At 34.5% G+C, this 22,033-nt stretch overlaps 1 protein-coding gene across 14 annotated transcripts in view; it reads left to right on the forward strand.

Moving 5' to 3' along the window:
- The window catches only part of Gug (arginine-glutamic acid dipeptide repeats grunge), a 257,116-nt gene that overhangs the window by 19,316 nt on the left and 215,767 nt on the right, over positions 1-22,033 (forward strand). For 12 of the 14 annotated variants that reach the window (XM_069825198.1, XM_069825188.1, XM_069825191.1 and 9 more), the window contains one exon: positions 20,123-20,359. In XM_069825198.1, coding sequence (XP_069681299.1) covers positions 20,123-20,359 — 237 coding nt within the window. Of the gene's footprint in view, positions 1-14,888; positions 15,016-20,122; positions 20,360-22,033 lie in introns of all 14 variants that reach the window. The other 2 variants (XM_069825196.1, XM_069825197.1) reach the window with 2 other exon arrangements.

A 22,033-nucleotide genomic window follows, 5' to 3' on the forward strand; every position in this document is an offset into this window, starting at 1 on the left:
AGGAGCCATTGCTATAATGTTTTCAAACCATAATGGAATCTGAAACATCTAACAACATAACAATAAATGAGGCAAGCGCCCTGGTGCATACTCTTGAAGATCCTGAAATCAATTTTTGGCTCAGTTTTTTCATTTATTGATCTATCATGTAGATATATTATACAACCAACTACAACATTGCCAGTAAATCTACTTAAATCCCTGGCGCATTTAAACACACTTAAATGCCATTGACCTAGACCGGGATCGAACACGCAACCTTGAGCATAGAAGATCAGCGCTATACCGACTACGCTACCGAGGCCGACTCTGCATATCAAGCTTTGTTAATGCCATACAGACAATACGGAACAGTGCACAGTTGAGCAGCGAGAACTGTGAAAATGAAAACCCTAGCAAGCGTCATAAGGTCGAAGGGATCGAGACAAGGGCTGCGGCAGCCAAGGAAGTGTGTGACCTCATTATCACAAAAGCTAACACCCAATTCCAGGTCATAGATCATCTGATAGTATTTTCTCTTCTGTGTCAAGAAAAATTTGAATGCTACAAAAGCTTATCTCCTGAAAATGACCTAAATGTATATGTGTAGCTTTTTCCAATGTTCGATAAACTTACTTACTTACTGGCTTTTAAGGAACCCGGAGGTTCATTGCCGCCCTCACATAAGCCCGCCATTGGTCCCTATCCTGAACAAGATTAATCCATTCTCTATCATCATATCCCACCTAAATGTTCGATAAAGACAAATTAAAAACTGAACTCACTGTGTTGTATCAGAGACGACAATTCAGAAATATCAGTGGCATATTCAAGCTCTTGCAGTTTCTTCTATCTGAGAACTTCCAGGCCTCAATTTCAGAAGTTGTGAAACTACTACGCATAGCTACCACCATACTAATGACAACTTCCGAACCAGAACGTTGCTTTTCATGTTTGAAAAGAGTAAAATCCTATCTCAGAAATACAATGAGAGAAGAGAGACTGACTGCATTAGCTATGTTTTCCATTGTAAAGACTATGTTAAATGACATATCGGATTTTAATAAGATGATTCAAAAGTTTGCAACCTACAAGACAAGGCGCACGGAACTAATCTTTAAATAAGATAAGTTGCATGGTTTATTTTTGTATGCAGCCCCCCTGAATTCAATACCCGCAAGCTGCCACTGCAATCCAGCATTTTTTAATAAAGCTGCTGCCCGCCAATATCACAGCTCTGTCTTTCACCTAAACTTCTGCACTACTTTTAATTTGCTGTTGACAACCCTGTAACATGGTGCATTGATGTCTAGGAGAAACTCGAACTTTGAATCAACATCTTGCAACAGGCTGATTCTTTCGTTCATTTCCATGTGAATACAGTTCATTTCCTTGTGAAGACAGTGATTCCTTAATGAATTTCTCAATTTCTTGGCTAGCATTTTATCCTGCATCTTTGAGCTCTTGCCAGGCATCATTTTCTTTCGTCTTTGATGTCTCTCATTCCATTTTTGACAGAGTGTAAATCTTTTATCCAGTGACTCAATGATTAAAACTTATCTTTTAGTGTAAAAATTACCTCTGAGACTTTCGAACTTAGGGTGGCATCGTGGAAGTTCACTCTAGATTTCTGTACTCTCTTTTTTGAATTCAGTCAATTGAAATGTCGACCTGGTTGGCGAGTTGGTATAGCATTGGCCTTCTATGCTCAAGATTGTGGGTTCGATCCCGGGCCAGGTCAGTGGCATTTAAGTGTGCTTAAATGCGACAGGCTCATGTCAGTAGATTTACTGGCATGTAAAAGAACTCCTGCGGGACAAAATTCCGGCACATCCGGCGACGCTGATATAACCTCTGCAGTTGCGAATGTCGTTAAATAAAACATAACATTAACATCAATTGAAATGAGAGCTTTGTTCTAAAATCCCATTAATGTTCGGAATTTGTAGCGTATCACTTCTTGTTTCACTGTTCTCACTCCCATCTATCATGGCCTGAAGAATCGGAAGTATATCTTCAATGTATACTTTGCTGATGGGCTTCACAATATCTATCCTTGCACTTCACTTTTTGACTTGATTTTGAAACTATGGTAAAAGAATTTTTCAGTTTTCATAGTGCTGTGTTGAGTAAGTAAAGAAGATATAGAGGGCTGTGATTTTTCCCCAAAAATGTCGCCATCAATGGGATTCTGTTTTGCTGCATGTACAGTCATGGAAAAAAAAATGACTGCATTAGAGAAGTCTTCATGGTGGCTATGCAATACAGCTGTACTGAAATGTTGCATTAGACTATCCTTATAATTCTGCTAACATTTTCCCTTCCATGCCTTTAGAATGGATCTAATCCTGTTCTCCCATTATCTGTTTCTAATTTGTATACTGATATAACTCACGAAATTTCCAAATACACGAATTTAATAACAAATAATTTTCCAGGTGCCCACGATGTTCACCACACATACACATGGAAAATACATTGGCAAATGCTTGTCGAATGTGTCATAGCTCAATGGTATAATGTTTTTACTTGCCAGTACAAAGTAGAAGTTACCGTGTTCGAGTCCTACTCATTGCCTGATTTTTTGTTCTTAATAAGTTTGTATTTAGTTTCATGTGATATTAATTTTATTCCACTATCTCTGTCTTAATATTTTGCCCATGTTGTGTTTTATTAGTATGGAATTTACTGACCTACCCAAAACAAAAACACTCACAGTGTATTATGAATAATCTCGTATTTGACTGACACTGCATTGGTGTTGTTCTGAGCAACCCACTTTCATTTATGATGTATTTGTTGTTAGCAATGAGCAGTTTATTTTTTTTTTTTCGGCAGAATTTTAACTTTGATAAAGGGACTTGTGAGCACTATCAATGTTCATTGCTTACTTACAAATGGCTTTTAAGGACCCTCAGGTTCATTGCCGCCCTCACATAAGCCTATCATCAGTCCCTATCCTGTGCAAGATTAATCCAGTCTCTATCATTCTATTCTACCTCTCTCAAATCCATTTTAATATTATCCACTCATCTATGTCTCGGCCTCCCCAAAGATCTTTTCCCTCCGGCCTCCCAACTAACATACTGTATTTAGTTATCTATTTCATCAATCTTTGTTCACGTCATGGTGGATTAGATGTATTCCAGTTCTTAATTCGCTATCACTCTCTATACAAACATTACATATTGAACCTATATGTATCCTCTGTACACCCTAATAATAATAATAATAATAATAAACTAATAATAAGTATAGCTCTTGCATTTAAAACTCTTACTTTAGCTTTTTCACTTCTATACTCAATCTCTTAAAATTTATTCTGTTAACTTCATTGACTACTTTTTGTAGTTTCCTATTGTGTCCGGCTACTCAACATTTATAATTCCATATTTGTTAGAGCTTTGACTTTCTCTTCCCATCTAATTTTAACTCTAAAAAGAAATTTTCCTAATTTATGCAGACTGCTGGCGTTAAGGGGACCATTTTAACACACTGTATGCATTTCTGGATTCGCTCATACGTGCTACATGCACTGCCCATCTCAAATGTCTGGATTTAATGTTCCTAATTATGTCAGGTGAAGAATACAATGTGTGCAGTTCTGTGTTGTGTAACTTTCTCCATTCTCCTGCAACTTCATCCCTCTTAGCCCCAAATATTTTCCTACAAATAAGAACCTTATTCTCAAACACCCTTAATCTCTGTTCCTCTCTCAAAGTGAGAGTACAGAACAACCGGTAATATAACTGTTTTGTAAATTCTAACTTTAAGATTTTTTGACAGTAGACTAGATGACAAAAGCTTCTAAACCGAATAATAACAGGCATTTCCCATATTTTTTCTGCGTTTAATTTTCTCCCAAGTGTCACTTATATTTGTTACTGTTGCTCCAGATATTTGAATTTTTCCACCTCTTTGAAGGATAAATCTCCAATTTTTATAATGTTCACTGCTGTAGAACAATAACACACACATACACACACTCTCTCTCTCTCTCTATCTCTATCTCCATCGCTATATCTCTATCTCCCTCTCTCCCCCCTTTCCCCCTCTCTCTCTCAATTGATAATATCAAATAAAGACGATAAATTACTTTGAATTGACAATGTAAACTTTAAATTTAAAAGACATGTTGAGCTCAGATAAGTTTGTGAAATAATATCATATAAATTAGTTTTTTATTTTCTTAACATGATAAGTGATTGACTGAAAAATAAAATATTAATTTATATGATATTATAAAATGTAAACTTTACTTTTAACATATACTTAATAGCCTTCCCTATCAAACGATTCTGTCTGCACTTCGTAGTGTATTGGCTAAGATAACGATCTTCGAGATTATTTCCTCGTGCATTTTCGAATGTTAAAACCCTTTGAGAAACAACAATTTTAGTGAGTTATGTTTTGTCTTTTGTTCACAAAGTTATACAAGTTATTAACAGATTTAAGAAATTAAATTTATGTAACCATTTTATCCACATTTTATTTCATTTGATATTCTATTGTTAATGCTTCTATAATATTAAAGGCCCCTTCTGACCAAAAATCACATGTTGGCATTGTCATATGACATTACAATTTTCTGTCTGTTATGACCAATGGAAAAAAAAAAAAAAAAAAAACCACACCTTTCTGCGACAACTAGGAGTCAAATTACATATTACTATTGTACTACTGACATCACTGCTAACACACACCTCTTGCTGTGCAGTATGAGTTGTATTGCAAGTGTGTGTCATAACTAATAATGCAATAATTTTGTTCCTGCAAAAAATACATAAATTTTGACATTTATAAAATTAAACCCTGCTATTCGAACCCCATCGGAATATGAAGAGGATACTAGTGTTAAAAAAGTGTAAATATGAATAAATGAACTGCTGGAAGCAGAAGTTCTGTAAGTAAAAAATTGTAAGTAAGGGTTAAACTTTTTTATGAAATACAGCACAAGGTAGCATTTGTACCTCCTTCATTTTATCTACTGATTACTAATATGTTCACTTAAAATTGACCATTTCATAAAAAAAAATGTATTTCTATCATCTTCATACATACTGTTAAAGAAATGACTTACACCACTTCTGCTTTCAATGGCTTGACTATTCTTAGATCATTTTAAAAGAAAAATTGAGATGTTTATGTTAATTACATTGTAATTTATATTCCTGATTATGCTTGTTATGAATATGATTTATTATCACGCAACACATTCGGTCTGCTGCTCTTCACATTCCTGTATTTAGGCCAGCAGTCCCATTCCTACACTACTTAACATCCTTTATACAGAAAGACATTTAGCAACTGACACATGCTCTTTACTTTCTTTAATCAATTATGTCCTGTGTCCATTCTTTTCACTTATCACTTCCTATATTTCTATAACTTATTATCTATCAATCATTATTATACTACTATCTTATTATATTTCCTATTCCTAACAAGTTTCATTCACTGTTTAATTCATTTCCAATTTTCTCTACAATTCATCTTCAATTCCGTTACTAACTCTTCCTTGTATTATTCTTATGATATAAATTAAATAATTTTCATGTTCCCTTTGACTTCTTTTCTTTCTTCATTACTTCCTAACCCCTACTGACAAATATCTTAGCTAACCATATTCCCAGCTCACCTTACTCTTTAATTCATTGCATGCACACTATTCTTTGCCTTCTTATTAAATATAAACACCATGCTCTACCACTATTTCTCAGTCACTACTATCCAGATTTCTCTGCTATTCCCCCCCCCCCCCGCCCACTGACACACCATTTTCTTAGATTATATATTGGCTTTTCTTTAGTGCGACCCACATGTTTCTTGCTATCTATTCTATTCACATTATCTATACTTCCCCTTCAATTACATGAATGGAGTTGTGGATCATGGTAACAAGGTTAATGTTGCCTTTTCGATTTAATTCTCAGTCTTTAAATGTACTACCCAGTGAGACATGGAATTTATTCTTTTTAGCCTCATTTTTTATATTACAGAGAATGGATTTTGCTTCTGCATTGGACTGACGCCATACTTCAATTCTTTTAGTATTATATTTGCCTCTTTGTCTCATTATATGGTTCTTTTCAATGTTAAACTTGGCTCTGATTAACTGGATGGTGTGACTGTTGATGTTCCAAATGAGTACTTTAGTACAATTCTTGGCATCTCTCAATGCAGTCCCTACCCGGAGATCCGATTGAGGGACTATTTTACCTCCGGAGAATTTTAATATAATTAAATATGTACCAAACCTATATGCACATAGAATTATTCCACTTCAGAAACAACTAAGTAAACTAAAAGAACTCCAAAAGGAAATAACATTTCAATGGATACCTAGTCATTGTGGTATACCTGGAAATGAGAAAGTCGATAATATTGAAAAACAGGCAACATATTTGCAACCAAGACCTCTTCAAGTGATATCTCTATCCAGTGCTTTTGCTTCAGTAAAGTCTCATTTTACAAACCTATGGATCAACAATTGGCTCTCTTCTGACAAAGGAAAAATTTTACAGTCTGTACAAAAGAAACCAAATGACCTGGAAATGTACAAAAACTTGCCCAGACATGTTCAAACATTTTTAACAAGTGCCAGAACAGGTCACATTGTCACTCAATTGTACCTACATCGATTTCACCTTTCTGATAATCCTACTTGTTTGTGGTGTAATAATCATCATCATGAAGATCTGGAACACATTCTTCTATACTGTCCATCCATAAACCACAAAAGAAGTAAATTAAAATCATCAGTACCATTTGCAGAAGAGAAAGCCCTGCAGTATATATTGACTACACCCCAACTCTGGCTCCTAGCAACTGGCATCTATAATGAACACCGATCAAAATATCCCTCATTTCTCGTGAAAAACAAGAACTGAATAGACTACAGTGGACTATAGTGGACTTTATGTTGTCAGCAAACAGCTGGATACATTAAGAAATTTGATTGTTACTTCCCCTTCTTTCCACTGCCCCTCCGTTTTTCTCCTTAGCTTCTTTGCATGTTATGAAGACAGAAGATCTCAGAAAGAGATAACAAGAAAAAAAATGAAACAAACAAATTTATGACTGAACATCATATTTATCATTTTACTTACAGTGTGGTTTAAAATTCCTCGAATCTGAAGCATTAAAGATGGCTAAATTCCTGGGATGATTTGGGTCGAGGTATAGGCGCAATGCATTTTGGGGTATTAGTCGCATAAGGGTTCTCCTCTAGTGACAATGACCTCATCTTTCACAGTCTTCATAATTGTGTCCATTATATTCTCTCTCCACGTATCCTCATCTTTCTCATTCTCTGTCATGTCCTCGTCTTTCTCTCTTTATTTTAGTTGTGTCTTGATCTTTCTCTGCTGTGTCTTGGTCTTTCTTTATCGCATTCTCATCTTTCTCTCTTATTTTAGTTGTGTCTTAGTTTTTATCCCTCTTTCTGTCATGTCCTCATTTCTCTCTCACTCTTACCTCAATTTCATGTCATATTCTTTCTTTCTCTCTAATGTTTTGGTCTGTCTCTCTGTCACGTCTTGGTCTCTCTCTCTTTCTCTCTCATGTCCTGGTCTCTCTCTCTCTCTCTGTCGTGTCCTGGTATTTGTATCTCAATTTCATGTTCGCAGCCATTCCAAAGTAATGGACTCAGACTCTGTATACACTCCTTAATTCCATAAGGACTTTAAATATTGAACATTATATGAATCAGGTACAGGTTTTGTGATCAAATATCATTAAAAAAAAATAAAAGCAGAAGGTGAGCACAATTTTAAATTACATATGGTAATGGATGAAACTTTTCACATTAGTTAGCTCGAAGTTAATTTTTTGTGCTTCTGTTAAATGTAGAGAAGCAGATTTATTTTTAACAATATCTGAAGGTGTAGGCAAGTGGCTTGTACAATAAAAAAACAGTAGAATTTTATTAATACATTTTTTTTTTTTGGATAACAAAATTGTGACAAGACATAATAATGCATGTATTTATATTCAGTTGCTTTATTTCATCATTTCAGAGCAGTATTAATCATAGTATTGTAGATTATGTTATACATCAAATAATAATAAATTAATTTCCATTCCAAAATCTCTGTGAATGATTTGACTAGTGTCAAATGAAATATGTTGAGACATTACTGAAACTTTGATTATTAAATTTTGAAATTCATCTTGTAACCAAGCAGATTTTGGAATGAAACAGCAATAATAATTAAGCACACTAAGGAATCTGCAGAGCTCTTGATTAGTTTTTGATTTTTCCTTACCAAGTATTGCTTGGATGCACGCTGTCACTGGATGAGAATTCTTCAATGAAATCTCATAACTCAGAAAATGTATTTATGCTTCACCAAAGACACATTTAGAAGGATTAATAGAGGTACCATGTTCTGAGCTATTACTGAAAATTGTGGTGAGTTGCTGTTTTTATTTGGTTGAAGTAGAAGCAACAAGATTATCATTTATGTAGACAAAAAGAAAGTGAAGGTCTCTTAAAATATCATCCTCAAATCATTGAAAAATTTGAGTGGCATTCCATAAACCAAATGTTATTACAGGGAACTCAAACCAAGTGGCATTGTATAGCAATCTTTTCGATGTCAGACTGTTTGACAAGAATCTGATTGTAGGCTCTAATTAGGTCAAGTTTTGAAAATATTTTTTTCCCGATTAACATATGGTCAAAATCTAGTATATGAGGTATGGGGTCCTATCACATTTCGTTACAGAATTTAATTTTCTGCATGGCCACCAATCACAGTCTGTTTCTTCACAAGGTGTGGGGGTCATTCCATGTCAACTCAACCAAATTTGTCATTTTTTAAAAATAGTTAACACTAAAAAAACTTTTAAACCCCACAGGAAAAGCATTCATTGCAATTAGTTTAGGACCCAAGGCTGTCCAAACTTCTAAAACATTTTGTCACTGGCAAGAAACTTTTCCAAAATTTTGTGAAAATATTGAATTTTAGAAATTTATTTTCTATGTACGAACATGAAATCTAGTTTTTATTTCAAGCATAATGGAAACTAAATATATACATGTATTACAGGGGAAAAAACTGTCCTAATACAGCTAACCAGACATAAAGATAATATGTCCAGAAGCTGGCAAAAAAAAACGTAAAAATGGTATTTTCAGTCGTTAAAAATTCATTATTTGGTACCTTTCACTAATATTTTATTTTTCACATAATACTCGCACTTATGACAGTCTGTGTACAAAGTTTCATCTTCCATCTCAAGTGATATAGATACTTGCTACAATTTTTTTTTTACTGAAAATGTATTTAATGAACTGAATGTAACGAAGTTCAGAGCTTCAAATTCTGAATGTTTTAAAACTCTGGAAATTACAGTATTGATGATGAGAAAAGCACATACAGTATATTACAATATTATAATTGATACAAATTTCCCTAAGTAATGTTTTCTGGTGACATTTAATAGAGATGTTGGCTTGCAAACAACATTAGAATATCTTTCGTCAAGTGTTTCTGCCAGTTACCACCATTTAGTTCTGTAACTGTCCAGAGGATAGATATATTTATGTTGAATCTAGTATGTATCTACACTGGTGGACCGGAAGGAAGAAGCAACTGAAGCTTTTGGATTGAGAATGTAAATTTATTCTATAATTCTGAGTTTGTGCAACTTTTCGACTTTCCAAGCACCATACCAAAACACCATTTGCTGTCATATATATATGCTACATTATGTTTTCTCTTTTATGTCCACAAATGTGACATTAGAACAGGCTGAGTGTTTATTGTCGAAAATATAAACTTCCTTGAATTTTGGGAATGTTGATACCATTAGGACTCTGAATTTATATTTATCTATGATATTCTCTTGTCCCAGGAATTGCATAAGATCCTTTGAATCAATGCAGTAATGTATTACTGTGACTTAACAATATCTTCAGATGGAACTTAAAAATAACTGGATACCTGTTACGTGTTCATATGCAAATTTAAACATTTTAACTGGATGTTGTAAACTGGCAATAGCTGCAAGTCGTTTGACTGTTCCACCAGTTCCATCATATGCACCCTTGTCATGAACTTGGTGCAAAGAAATACCATTTAGCCTCTATACTAAGGAAGTCTCTTTTTATGGATTAGTGTACTTGTGAAATTGTTATTGTTTTTGTACTAGTAGCACCATCAGAAAAATTAAGTATCTTTTGTAGATCAGGATACTTTCCCTTAAAATACTCAGTTAGGGCTATAACTTGTTGAAAGTAATGGACAGTTACAGGGATATGTTCCATATTACGAATGATAGAATGACTGTATTAATTAAGCCACAAAAGGGTGCAATATCAAGTGATCATTAACCCAATGAAAATCTTGAACAGCATGTTGGGCAAGGCCTTCAGAAAAATCGCCTAAAAACTGGATTGTTGTTTAGCTGTGTAATGATGGTTATGGAGATGGCAGAGTTTGTCAGCTAATTTTTCAGTAAATTCGTCACAAGTGTCCACACATGTCAAAAACATAGATCTATCTGTGGTGCTGACCTACTATTCCTATTATTTGCACACTATCTGATGTAACTCTTATATTTGTCCAAAGTTTTCTATCATCACCTTCTCAGCTTCAATCCCTAGACAATTGATATAGCCCCCATTATACAGTCTTCAGAGTTGTCATCAGTCACCACACATCATCATTTGAAGTAGTTGTTTTGCACAATACAAAGATTTGAATTGTGGTAAGATCAACTTTCAAGTTACTGCTAGTAATTTTTTATATCAGGAATGATAATACAATGTGCTGCAGGTATATTATCATGAGAAGTATCCTAGAGTACTACTCCAGCTGCTGTTAATATGATTTTGAACTTTGAGCACAGCTGACAATCAATTTCAATCGGTGCTATGCCCTGTGCATTCAAAAACTTTATCACTGACCGCACTTCACACGGCGGGAGCTGGAATAGGAATCTCCATCTTTAACCAATGCAACAAAGCTACTGAGAGCACTTGGGAAGTTCTGCTAGTGCATGCGCCACGCTAGGACATTACTCTATTACGTATATGCAGTCGCTTCGTGCAACATATGGTTTGCTAGCTGTGGGACGAGTGGGAAAGTTACTTTATGGACGTGCCTCGTAGTATATATATAAGTTATGCAGTTATTATGCTGCTATTTGGTATTAGAATTTTTCTTGAAATTGGAAAAGAGTGTAATTTTTAAAAACTTTATAAACTAATCAGTCTGAGATGGAAAACGAAATTTACAACACAAACTACTAAAACTGTACTGAATATGAGGAAAAAATGTGAAATCTGAAATCTCAAAGAGACATCGCCAAATGTAGTCATGAATAGAGCTGGGTTTCTTATGACCTAAAAACTTGAGAAATACACACTATAACATACGAAATATGACCTAACAATATTATAAGTAGGTAATAATTTTAGTTGTAAAATAAATTAGTAAATCAGTTTATGACAATGAAGATGAGAAACAAGCTAAAGTATGGAATTTGATATTGTAGTATGCTTTTTATTTTATCAAATTGTCAGTAGCTGGCATATGCTATGATTTTTTCGCATGCTTCGTTTAGTTCAGTTTATGAGTCTTGAGTTGCAGTGTACAATGAATAGGCTATCTTGTGCAAATTTTGAAATAAAAAAGATTTTCTATTGTCGGCCAACAAAGCCTTGTACTTCGAAGAACTTCTTTCTACTTCAGCTGACACAAGAGGAGCATATTTATTTAAAATGGGCAATATCATTTGAATCTAATTCTGAGTCATTAAGAGAAAAATTTTCACCCGACAAAACCATTGAAATGGAACACAGTGTATGCTACTCTTTGTTTCTAACACCTTTTCCATTTTCTTTCACATTTCTTGCCCCACTTTACCTCAAACCATCAAAATTATTCACAGTTTTATTTTTTCAATATCTGCTTCACTAGTGGCACTTCTGATTGCTCCAAAGCAGTTATAGCAGCAGGAAGAAACCCAAAATTGGATTTGATATATGAAAGTTGGCCTGAAATGTCGGAATTAGACATTAATTCTTGGACTAGTCCAATTGAAACGACTTCCCTGCTGTCAAACGAATCAATGATGATTTTCACAACCTTGAAGTTCTGACAGTAAAAGTTGCAGGAATCATTGCAGGATCCCCATCTTGTCAAAATGGGAGAAGGCGGCAAGGATATGTCTGGAGCTACTAACTTAAATGATGCAACACGTGAAGGGGCATGCAACACGTGAAGGGGCTTTCAAGAAGACCTTTTTGACACACCCAATTCATTTATCAACTTCACTGAATTGACTACGAATCTCTTCTGCAACTCTGTATAAGGCATGAGCCAAACAAGTCACATGCACCATTTTACTATATAATGCTTTGAGTGAATTTGTATCTTTCACCATATAAGGTGCAGCATCCGTTACAAAGAGCAGTACATTTTCATGCTAGACGTCTTCAGGCCATATGACACCTGTAGACCTATTGAACAATTTACTAATGACGGAAAAATTGGCACTTTCTCAATGTTCACAGTTTATTAAAAATTTTTCACCTGGACCATCTTCTTCCAAAGTTCCCACACTAACATTTGCAATGTATCTTCCCATAGAGTCTGTGTTTTCACAATTGAAACCCATATTTTTTTTTTTATTTGCAACCCATTATCCGATCTGTTGCATAGTTTTTTCATAGCTTCAGCTGCTGTGGTCATTTTCATCGTGGAAGAAATGGGAAGAGATTTGCCATTGTGTTTCATGAATTTTTGGGATGATCCAGTTTACTTAGGGAAATGTCGTCACAAAGGAAGGCTGTACAAAGTTCTTCACAGAATGGTAAATAAGATTGGCGGGATTCCCCTGTGAGTATTTGGTGTAGTGTTTTTCCATTTTCAATTCATTGTACACCACGTTTATGTTTTTCTGTTCTCACAAGCTGCTCATTGTTAAATGTTTTCTCTGAGATTACTCTTACGTCACACAGTTTACAATACAGTATATTCCCTTTACTTGAAAACACTTTCTCACTATATCGAGACACTAACTGTCTTAATTTTACTTGAATACTTTCCTTCACTTTTGGCATTTTTCTTGAACTATACTATACACACTTCCGACTTCAGCAAGATTCAATAACTCAATGACACCCTTTTCACTGGTACATAAGGGTAAAATCCATATTGTGAATTTAAACAAAATAGGGGAAGAAGGTACATTTTATCATTTTCAAGGAAACAAAATGCGATATGTAATTCTGAGAAATTTAACATCACAAATGAACGTGGAAGAAAGAAATTGTATGAAAAAAGTTCTTTACTTGAACGAGTGAAAATATGCTGAATATGACCATTAAATTACTAAAATATGCTTTATTACATAGAAATGGTCAACTATGCATAGATATGACTTAACAAAGTACTTTAAATCAATTAGCTTTTTCATAACAAGTATTTATATATATTTAAGGAACATAATAGTCTTATCAAAAAATATATGCTACATCATAAAATACCTAGCCCTAGTCATGAAAACTTGGAAAAAAAAAAAAAAAAAAAAAAAAGACCAAAATTAAGACCAGAATATTTTTTTTATTCATTATTTTGAAAAATGATATATACCATTGATAGAAGTATATGAGAGTTAATGTCCTGAAAAAAAACAAGTCTCTATCTTATTGAAAAGAAAAAAATTATAAAATACGAGATTTAAGCAGTTTTTCGTTATATTATGTGTCACTTCTGTGGACAACTCTTAAAGTTTTGGGATATAACTGTATGCCTAGTTTGTACTGTAGAAAAAACTATTTCAAATGATATATGAGTAAAATATTTATTATTAGTCATTTGTTTTAATAGATATTCAACGCCACGTTTTTGTATTCCAGTTCTTGTTTTAAAAATTTTGAACAGCCTTGGCACGCAAACTATTTACATTTCACGATTTTCCTCTCAGAATTATGTATGTCATATTAAGATCGCTTCACCAAAAAAAAAAACAATCATGCATTTTTTTTTTTTTTTTAATCAAATTGGTTAAATTCACATGGAATGACCTGTAGGGGACTAGCCCAGCTTGATTTTGATGGCTAACATGAATCATAAGTTGAAATTCTTGTTTAGCAGTCAGAAGTTTGTTCGGTGGGAGGTGATGAAGTCGAGTATAAATAGATGGTCTAGTAATTTTCATCAGATACCTAATTTTCTTTGGAAAGGCAGGTCTGTTAATAATACTATGTTTTCATAATATTGTGGAAAACTCGTCATCATTGTTTGAAACTGACAAGGAAGGGTTTTCGACAAGTAAAGAAACTGGATAATAAATAGGAATTAGCACCTTGAACAAGTTGATTGTTGCGAAAATCTACCATCAAGTTGTAAAATCGTAGAGAATCTGCTCTTATAATAGGTGGCTCCCCTTCAGCCAGCAAGAAAAGCCAACTAAATTTCTTCTGGAGACCAAGGTCTACTTGTAGCAATCTTTCGCTTTAAGTATGAAATTTGGAGCCATTAACTGTGAATAGTATGAGTTCAGGTGGCGGCTTACGTTTCTAAGCTGCAGCTAACAGGTATAACAGATACATCTGCTTCCTTGTCTGTTAGATGATGCTGTTTACACTGGAACAATCTGTGACAAAGAGGTGGGGATTATTAAATGTTCGATTGAGTACTGCTGCTTGCAACTGAACTTCTAGTTTTTCATAACATTATAGTCACATAGGGATTTGCATTGTTTAACATCTTTTTCCAAAAAAGAATTGGTGATACTAACACACAGTTGATTCAGAAATCTGACAAGACTATAAACAGGATCTATTTGTTTTGCCTTTTGAGTTGTAATAACTTGCAAAGAAGAAGAATCTTGGACTTCACTTATTTTATCTGCCATGGTGGCAAGATTAGCTGTACTTTCCTTACTAATAGGTAGAATTGATTGGATGTTAAGAGATAGATGCTGCAGCCACAAGGATTTAAGCAAGTCATCACTAATGCAAGACCCGACAAGAGCTTTGATTTCCCGCAAAAGACAGGATGGCTTTTTATCTCCTAGGTCAGTATCAGTAACTTAATACAACTTTCTATCTTCACTATCAGAGAAATGTTAAGACAAGTTTTAAATGTGCAATACTTACCTTGATGTGGTGGGTTAGCTACGATGTCAGACACTTGTTATATAGTATCACATTCTAGAGTACTCACAATGCAATGGAATTTTGTCGTGTCATTAGTTATGCCGGATATTGTGAAACTAGATTCAATTTGAATAAACCAATAACTCTGGGCAAGAATGTCAGAACAGTAGAAGTTTAACAGCAGCTCTTGAGATTTGTATGTCCTCAGGTCAGAGTTGTTCCATTTTTGTATATGGGTCAATCCAAGTGGAGTGGGCCAACAGTGGTAGCTTGACCATTTTTAAAAATGTATATTTTTACTAGTGATGACTCCTATCTGTAAGTAAAAAGAAATTAGTATTAATTTATTTTTATTTGCCTTCATTTAAAAATGCATTTGACATTTTTGGTTTTTGCAGACAGTTGCAGTAAATGCGATAGCTTAGCTCAGAAAAATGATGGAAAGGTGGGGAAAACACTATTATATTCAGGACATTCCAAACTACATTTTATGTCCTGTAGCTTTTTACCATCTCTCTCTTTGTAATAATTGAAAGTTAAGGCCGAAGTTGATTACAGTATGTGGAAAAAAATTACTGTTTCAATTTTTTTTTTCTTCAGTGGGAAGGAATGAAATAACAGAGCTGTAAATTTGTTAGAGGATAGCTATACATTCAAACCTTTAGCAAAAAATATTTGAATTCTCTTAGTCATTTCATTGTTTAGTTAGAGCAGTTTTAAAATGTTCGCTTTTAAGATTTTCTCGTAATTTGAGATCTAATAAAAATTTCGAATTTTTAATATAAAGAATTCTCTATGAGGGATGCCTGTAAAAGAAATTGGAGTTTGATATTCCATGGAGACCAAAGTTACAACAGGGAGACTTTAGTTAAAAAATGGGATTATAATATAGTAATACCTGTGCGATTAAATATTGCCATGTTTAACAAACTATCATATAAATACAGTTATTATGCTTAGGTTTCTAATTAGATATTTTGTGTAAAAAGTCTAATAGCAGCAACTTTTTAAGATATTACCTTTATGACACATTTTTTTATTCTAAAATTATTTTTGTAACTGCAGCAGATCAATTTTAGCTGTAGTCTCTTTGGTATACAATTTGTTTACCTAGGCTGGCAGGAACAAAGTTACAGTTCATCATCTTTTTGTCAACATCATCCAGTAAACTTTGGGTTATTCAGTCTGTGATTTTGGCTTTTTAGAACTGCTTATGTCATCATCTCAGTCTTTTCTCTCTTTCGAGTGATAATTTATTGTAGTTAGTCTTCAGTGAAGCTTTTCAGTAAACAGGTTGCTTTTAGCATCGTCTAAATTTGGAGTAGTAATAGAGTTACTGTCTTCAGATTCTTCTGAATTTCTTACTCTGCTTCATACTTAAAAAAAGAGTTGTAAATGCTGTTACTGTTGAAATTGTTCAAATTGCTCTGAGATTGTGCCATATATACTTAAGTTCTATCATTTTCAGATTTTTTGTTGGTCTATGAACTGTATTTAGTATGTTTTGTATGTAGTGATGTATCCATCACACTTTGGAGATTCACATGATTTGGCTTTGGGATCCTTTTACAGGAGATAGTTGATAATTTTTGTAATGGTTCTTTTCATAACTTTGTGCATTTGGTATCAGAATTGGAGTTGTAATTTTTTTCTTTACATTTACCCATATGAGGTCAGTTATGTAGACCAATTTACCAACAGAGTTGTTGCCCAGGGTGCACTCTAGGTGGCTGGTCTATGTTACACGTGCAGTGAGATGAGATAGTGATGGAGATTTGTTGGGATCTCATAGAAATAGATAACCGAAGCTCCCGGACAAAACCCCTCTGTTACTTAGACCATGAGCTTGCCCAACAAAAGTTATAAATCTGAGGTATGCCAGGAATCGGACCTGGGTCCAGCACTCTAGCCACTAGACCACCATGGCAGTAAATCTCTGTAAACTAATATTAATATCTTTACTGTCTGCATGTTATAAGTAAATGCTCTGATTTAAGTTGTTCACGGGTTGCCTTCCATCAGATAAGTGACTCATTATAAAGGATGATTCAGTGACTATGTTATAAACTTTTAGGGATGATGGAGAGACAGTTATGAGCAACTTTAATATAGGAATCTTATGTCCGGAAACATTTTGTTTGGTAGTAAAAAGCTTAGATAGGTTAGTCAAAGTAGATTCGAACTGAAAGCCATCCTTTTAAAGTTTGATTGCAGACGACTTGTTCCTGTAAACGTTAGCGATTTCTCATAAACATGGTATAAGCTAGTTGGCATCGTATATTATATTTAAACTGATTAAACCTTGCAACTTGCCAATATGCATTTCATTTATGGAAGAGCAAAAGAAAATGGAAGGAAATTTGCTGGGTGTAATTGGTCAAAATATCATTTACTATACTAACTTACATCATGTTTATGAGAAATCACCAACGTTTGCAGGAATAGGTCGTCTACAACCAAACTTCAAAATAATGGCCTTGACTTCGATTCTAGTATGTTACACTGACTAACATATCTATGCTTGTAACTGTGAAAACTGAACGTTTCTGGACATAGATTCCTATATGAAAGTTGTTCGTAATTGTATCCTTTATCATCCCTAAGAGTTTGTAATATAATCACTGAATCACCCTGTAGATCAGACAGCTTTTTATCTGAGGGCCTGAAGATTTTTTATTTGGGGAAATTATTTTATTTTATTTTTTTACTAATGGCGTGTACTTGACTTCCCAGTTCCCAGAGAAAACTCTTGTGTTACCTGGACCATGGGCTTGCTCAATACAAGTTATAAATTGGGGATACACCAGATATCGAACCCGGATTACAAGTCCAGTGCTCTAGCCACCAGACCACCGTGGCAGCTAATTCTTGACATATTGTAGGGCCTAGATGAAACTACCATGGGTTAAGTAATCTTTTAAGTATTCAAATTTGTGCTAGTTTCATTTCATTATATCATTTCTTCAGATGTTTCTGAAGAAATAACACGTGATGAAGCATGGACCCTGATAAGAACAGATTACATACTTACAAATGGCTTTTAAGGACCCAGATGTTCATTGCTGCCCTCACATAAGCCAGTCATCGGTCCTTATTCTGAGCAAGATCAATACTTAAAGAAATTCTAAACTTAGCCGAAACATGAATGATATGTCAGTTGTAATCTTGGAGAAGGGTACATTATTTCAGCTATCAAGAAAAAATCAAACTGCACTAAGTAGATTAAAATTACGAAAGTTCTTCGAATAAAATCCTACTAAAAAAAGATATTCCATATAAAACAAAATTAATATTTATTTAAATTCTTCAAAATCGGAAAACAAAAAATATATAATGGTTATTAGAGGAGAAAAATTCGCTCCAGTGTTTTTCCCTTTGTGGCCGTACTTCATGTTTGACACTGTATGTTGACATATATTACGTCAATTGCCATTATACAAGGAGCACACTCCATTAAGTGACTTGGTGGTTGGGATTCCACAGTATATGAACTATTGGGCAAAAAATCTATGTAAAGATTAATTTTTGGTCCTACAGAATTTATCTGTTATGGTAACAGTGGTTTGGTTTTGTAGGACCAAAAATTAATCTTTACATAGATTCTTCACCCAACAGTGCATTATATTGTGGAATCCTGGCCACCAAGTCACTCAATTGAGTGCACTCCTTGTATAATGGCAGTTAACTTAATATAATATTATGTCAACGTATAATATGTCGGAACATGGAATAAGGCCACAAAGGGAAAAACACTGGAGGAGAGGGATTCGATCCGGTGCTGTGGATTGAACTAGGGCATAGCTCAGTGGTTAGAGCACTTGGTACGTAGAACCAAGGACCCGGGTTCGATCCCCAATGCTGGAGTTAATTTTTCTCCTCTAATAATGATTGTTACCATAACAGATAAATTCTGTAGGACCAGAAGTTAATCTTTACGTAAAAAATATATAATATAATTTAATAAACCCGGAATATCGTTGCTTAAGGTGCAAATACTCGTAACTCTAAAAATTTTCGAAATCGAGTTTTTGACACTGTTGAATTTGTCTAAGTGATGCACATCTACCTGCAAAATCTCATAAACCACAGGTTAATATTGATCGCGGAAGAGTTACCACATAAGCCAGCAATAAATGGTGACGAAGAATAGACTAGTTTTTTTGTTCTCCTGTAAAATTATGATTTTGTGGGATACGAGGATTTGCACCGTAAGCAACAATTTATTAGCTTGCCTATTTCTTTCTGAGGAATTATATTTGAATAAAATTCGAGCAAAATCTGTATATTCATAACTTCGATATCATTGATGACCAGTAGTTTTTAATATGATTGTTGGTATACTAATTATGGAAAAACTGCAGCTAGAAGGAAGCTAGCTCTTAGCATATTTTCTACTACCTATAGCTTACTAAAGGAGACTTACTGAAAATCGTCAAAAAACTGGAAGAAGCAACTTTCATTGAGCTTGTCTAAATTTTGACCTACTGAAATCAGAACAACACTATAACGTTTGTAATAATAGCCTCTGTAATGTAAAAGAGCTGTTAAATAAGTGACATACTTGGTTCTCTCTTGATATGGAGCAAATTTTCATGTGAGGTGTTATTTAATGGTATTGTACAAAAAGTTAGAAAATTAAAGGCTAATGTATAGTATAGTTTATAGTTCTAAAAAAAAAGTAAACATGGCTGCATACTTGTGGTCATTTAATGCCATGAATGTTGAAACATTGCGGGTTGAAGGTTAGTTGAATATGAACACATTGTTAAATATAATGGCACAATATCAATAATATGCGAACATGAAGTCCTGTGTTAAACTGGTCTAGACCAGAGCAGAGAAAGTGCAATAGTAAGGCTGCCTACCATTGTATCCAAAACTTTTTTTATTAAACATTACATGACTTTATATTGTGGAGTTGTATTTCGTTAGTGCAGTGATTGTGATGAGATGATGACAAATTCATGGTTCATAAAGGCTTGATTACAGAGGTCAAATTATGATTCAGAATATATTTCAATACAGGCACGTTTGCCAGAGTTCCGCCCTGATATGGGAGAGATGCCCCCTGATCCAGACCTGGACAAGGAGCGAGAGGACTTAAGATGGGTGCCAGCCATGACGCTGGATGGTGACCTACTCATGTACCTGCGGGCAGCACGTTCCATGGCAGCATTTGCTGGAATGTGTGATGGAGGCTCCCCAGATGATGGCTGTGTTGCTGCCAGCAGAGATGACACCACAATCAATGCATTAGATGTTGTAAGTATCCATGATTATTATTTTTACTCCTATAACACTACTCAACAAATTTGAACTTTTTTTCCATAACATTAATAAAATAGGCTGATCTTAACTAATTTGCATGTGCTGAGCACGAAAATGACAATGAAAAGTTCGTAACACGTCACGTTTTTGTGTTATAGATACTTACTTGATACATTGAAAAATCAGGATTTTTGACCTATTAAAAATTATTTTGTTCTCATTTTTGTGTGAAAATTTCCAAAGGCAGCTTAGATGTGATAAAACTGATACATCAATAACTGACCAGCTATTAAGACTTATAAAAATCACTCTTCGTGCAATAAAATAGAGAAAGATAAAAAAAAACCTTCATTTTTTCTCTTATGAGAACTGGAATCTTCCCTTTTTAAAAGCTGGCAATAATTGCCCATCATCGCTGGATCCCATATTCCTTGATACCGTTGCTCCATTGTAGCAATGTCTTGGTGAAATCACTCTCCCTGCTCATCACTTACAGTCCCCAAGTTCTCAGGAAAGAAGTCCTAATGTGAATGTAAGAAGTGGATCTTCAGTTTCATACTACAGGCCATTTTTTTGTTTGTTAGTAACGTCTCTATTAATTGGCGATAATTTTCTGCCTTGTGATTCCCTAAAAACCCCTTGATGCAAAAGATTTCCATGCTGGTAATTCCTTGGGGTTAAGTTTTTTCTCAAAAAAGCTGTCCTTAAAAAAGTTTCTAATTTGTGGACCGACAAATATGCCTTCTTTTAATTTAGCATCACTGATTTCAGGGAACAGAGTCTTTAAGTGTTGAAAGGCTTCTCCACTCTTATCTACAGCTTTTACAAAATTTTTCATTAGCCCTAGTTTTATATGCAGTGGAGGAAGAAGTACTTTTTCACATTGCACTAGCGGAGGATATTTAATATTATGGTCACCAGGAATATAACCTTGTCTGATAGGCCAGTTCTTCACCACATAATGTTGTGCTGTTGCTCGGCTGTCCCACAAACATAAAAAAACAACATAGCTTACTAAACCCTCCTTGTAATTCAAGCAACAGAGCTATTATTTTCAAATCTCCACAAATCACCAAGCGATATTCATTACATTTTCTGCATTCAATTTTAGTGACATGTTTTCATAGGTTTCTTTCATAGTGACTGAATGAGCTACTGATGGAAGGTTTTGTATTGCTATTGTGCAATAAAACTGCTTTTAACCTTAGTTTTGATGAATCGATGAACAGTCTCCATTCTTCTGAATTATATTGAATATCTAATTCATCCATAAGCCTATTCACATTTTTGCAGCTACAAACAGAATTTTCCATTACAAAATAACTAATCAGTTTACCGTTTCGTTTTCTGAAAACTGAAATCTTGGTATCTTTTGCTAATAAGTCCCATTCTTGTAATCTAGAACCTAATAGTTCAGCGTGTTGCTTGGAAAGACCTGAATCCCTAACTAGGTCATTAAGTTCTGCCTGTCGTGGTGTTCTATGATGTTCGGGAATGTAGGTGGGATCAGCGGAAGTTGAAGGGTAGTCTGAGGATTCTGATAGTTTGTGTTCCTTGGAATGACAATCTTCCCCACTGGGCGGAGGGATAGGGATAGGAAGTTCAGGAGAATGTGGCATGTGTATTGTGGCTGGTGGGAAATTAGGATACACAATTTTATCTTTAGTT

Source organism: Periplaneta americana, chromosome 1 (assembly GCF_040183065.1).
Source record: "Periplaneta americana isolate PAMFEO1 chromosome 1, P.americana_PAMFEO1_priV1, whole genome shotgun sequence".
In the NCBI taxonomy this organism is placed as follows: domain Eukaryota; kingdom Metazoa; phylum Arthropoda; class Insecta; order Blattodea; family Blattidae; genus Periplaneta; species Periplaneta americana.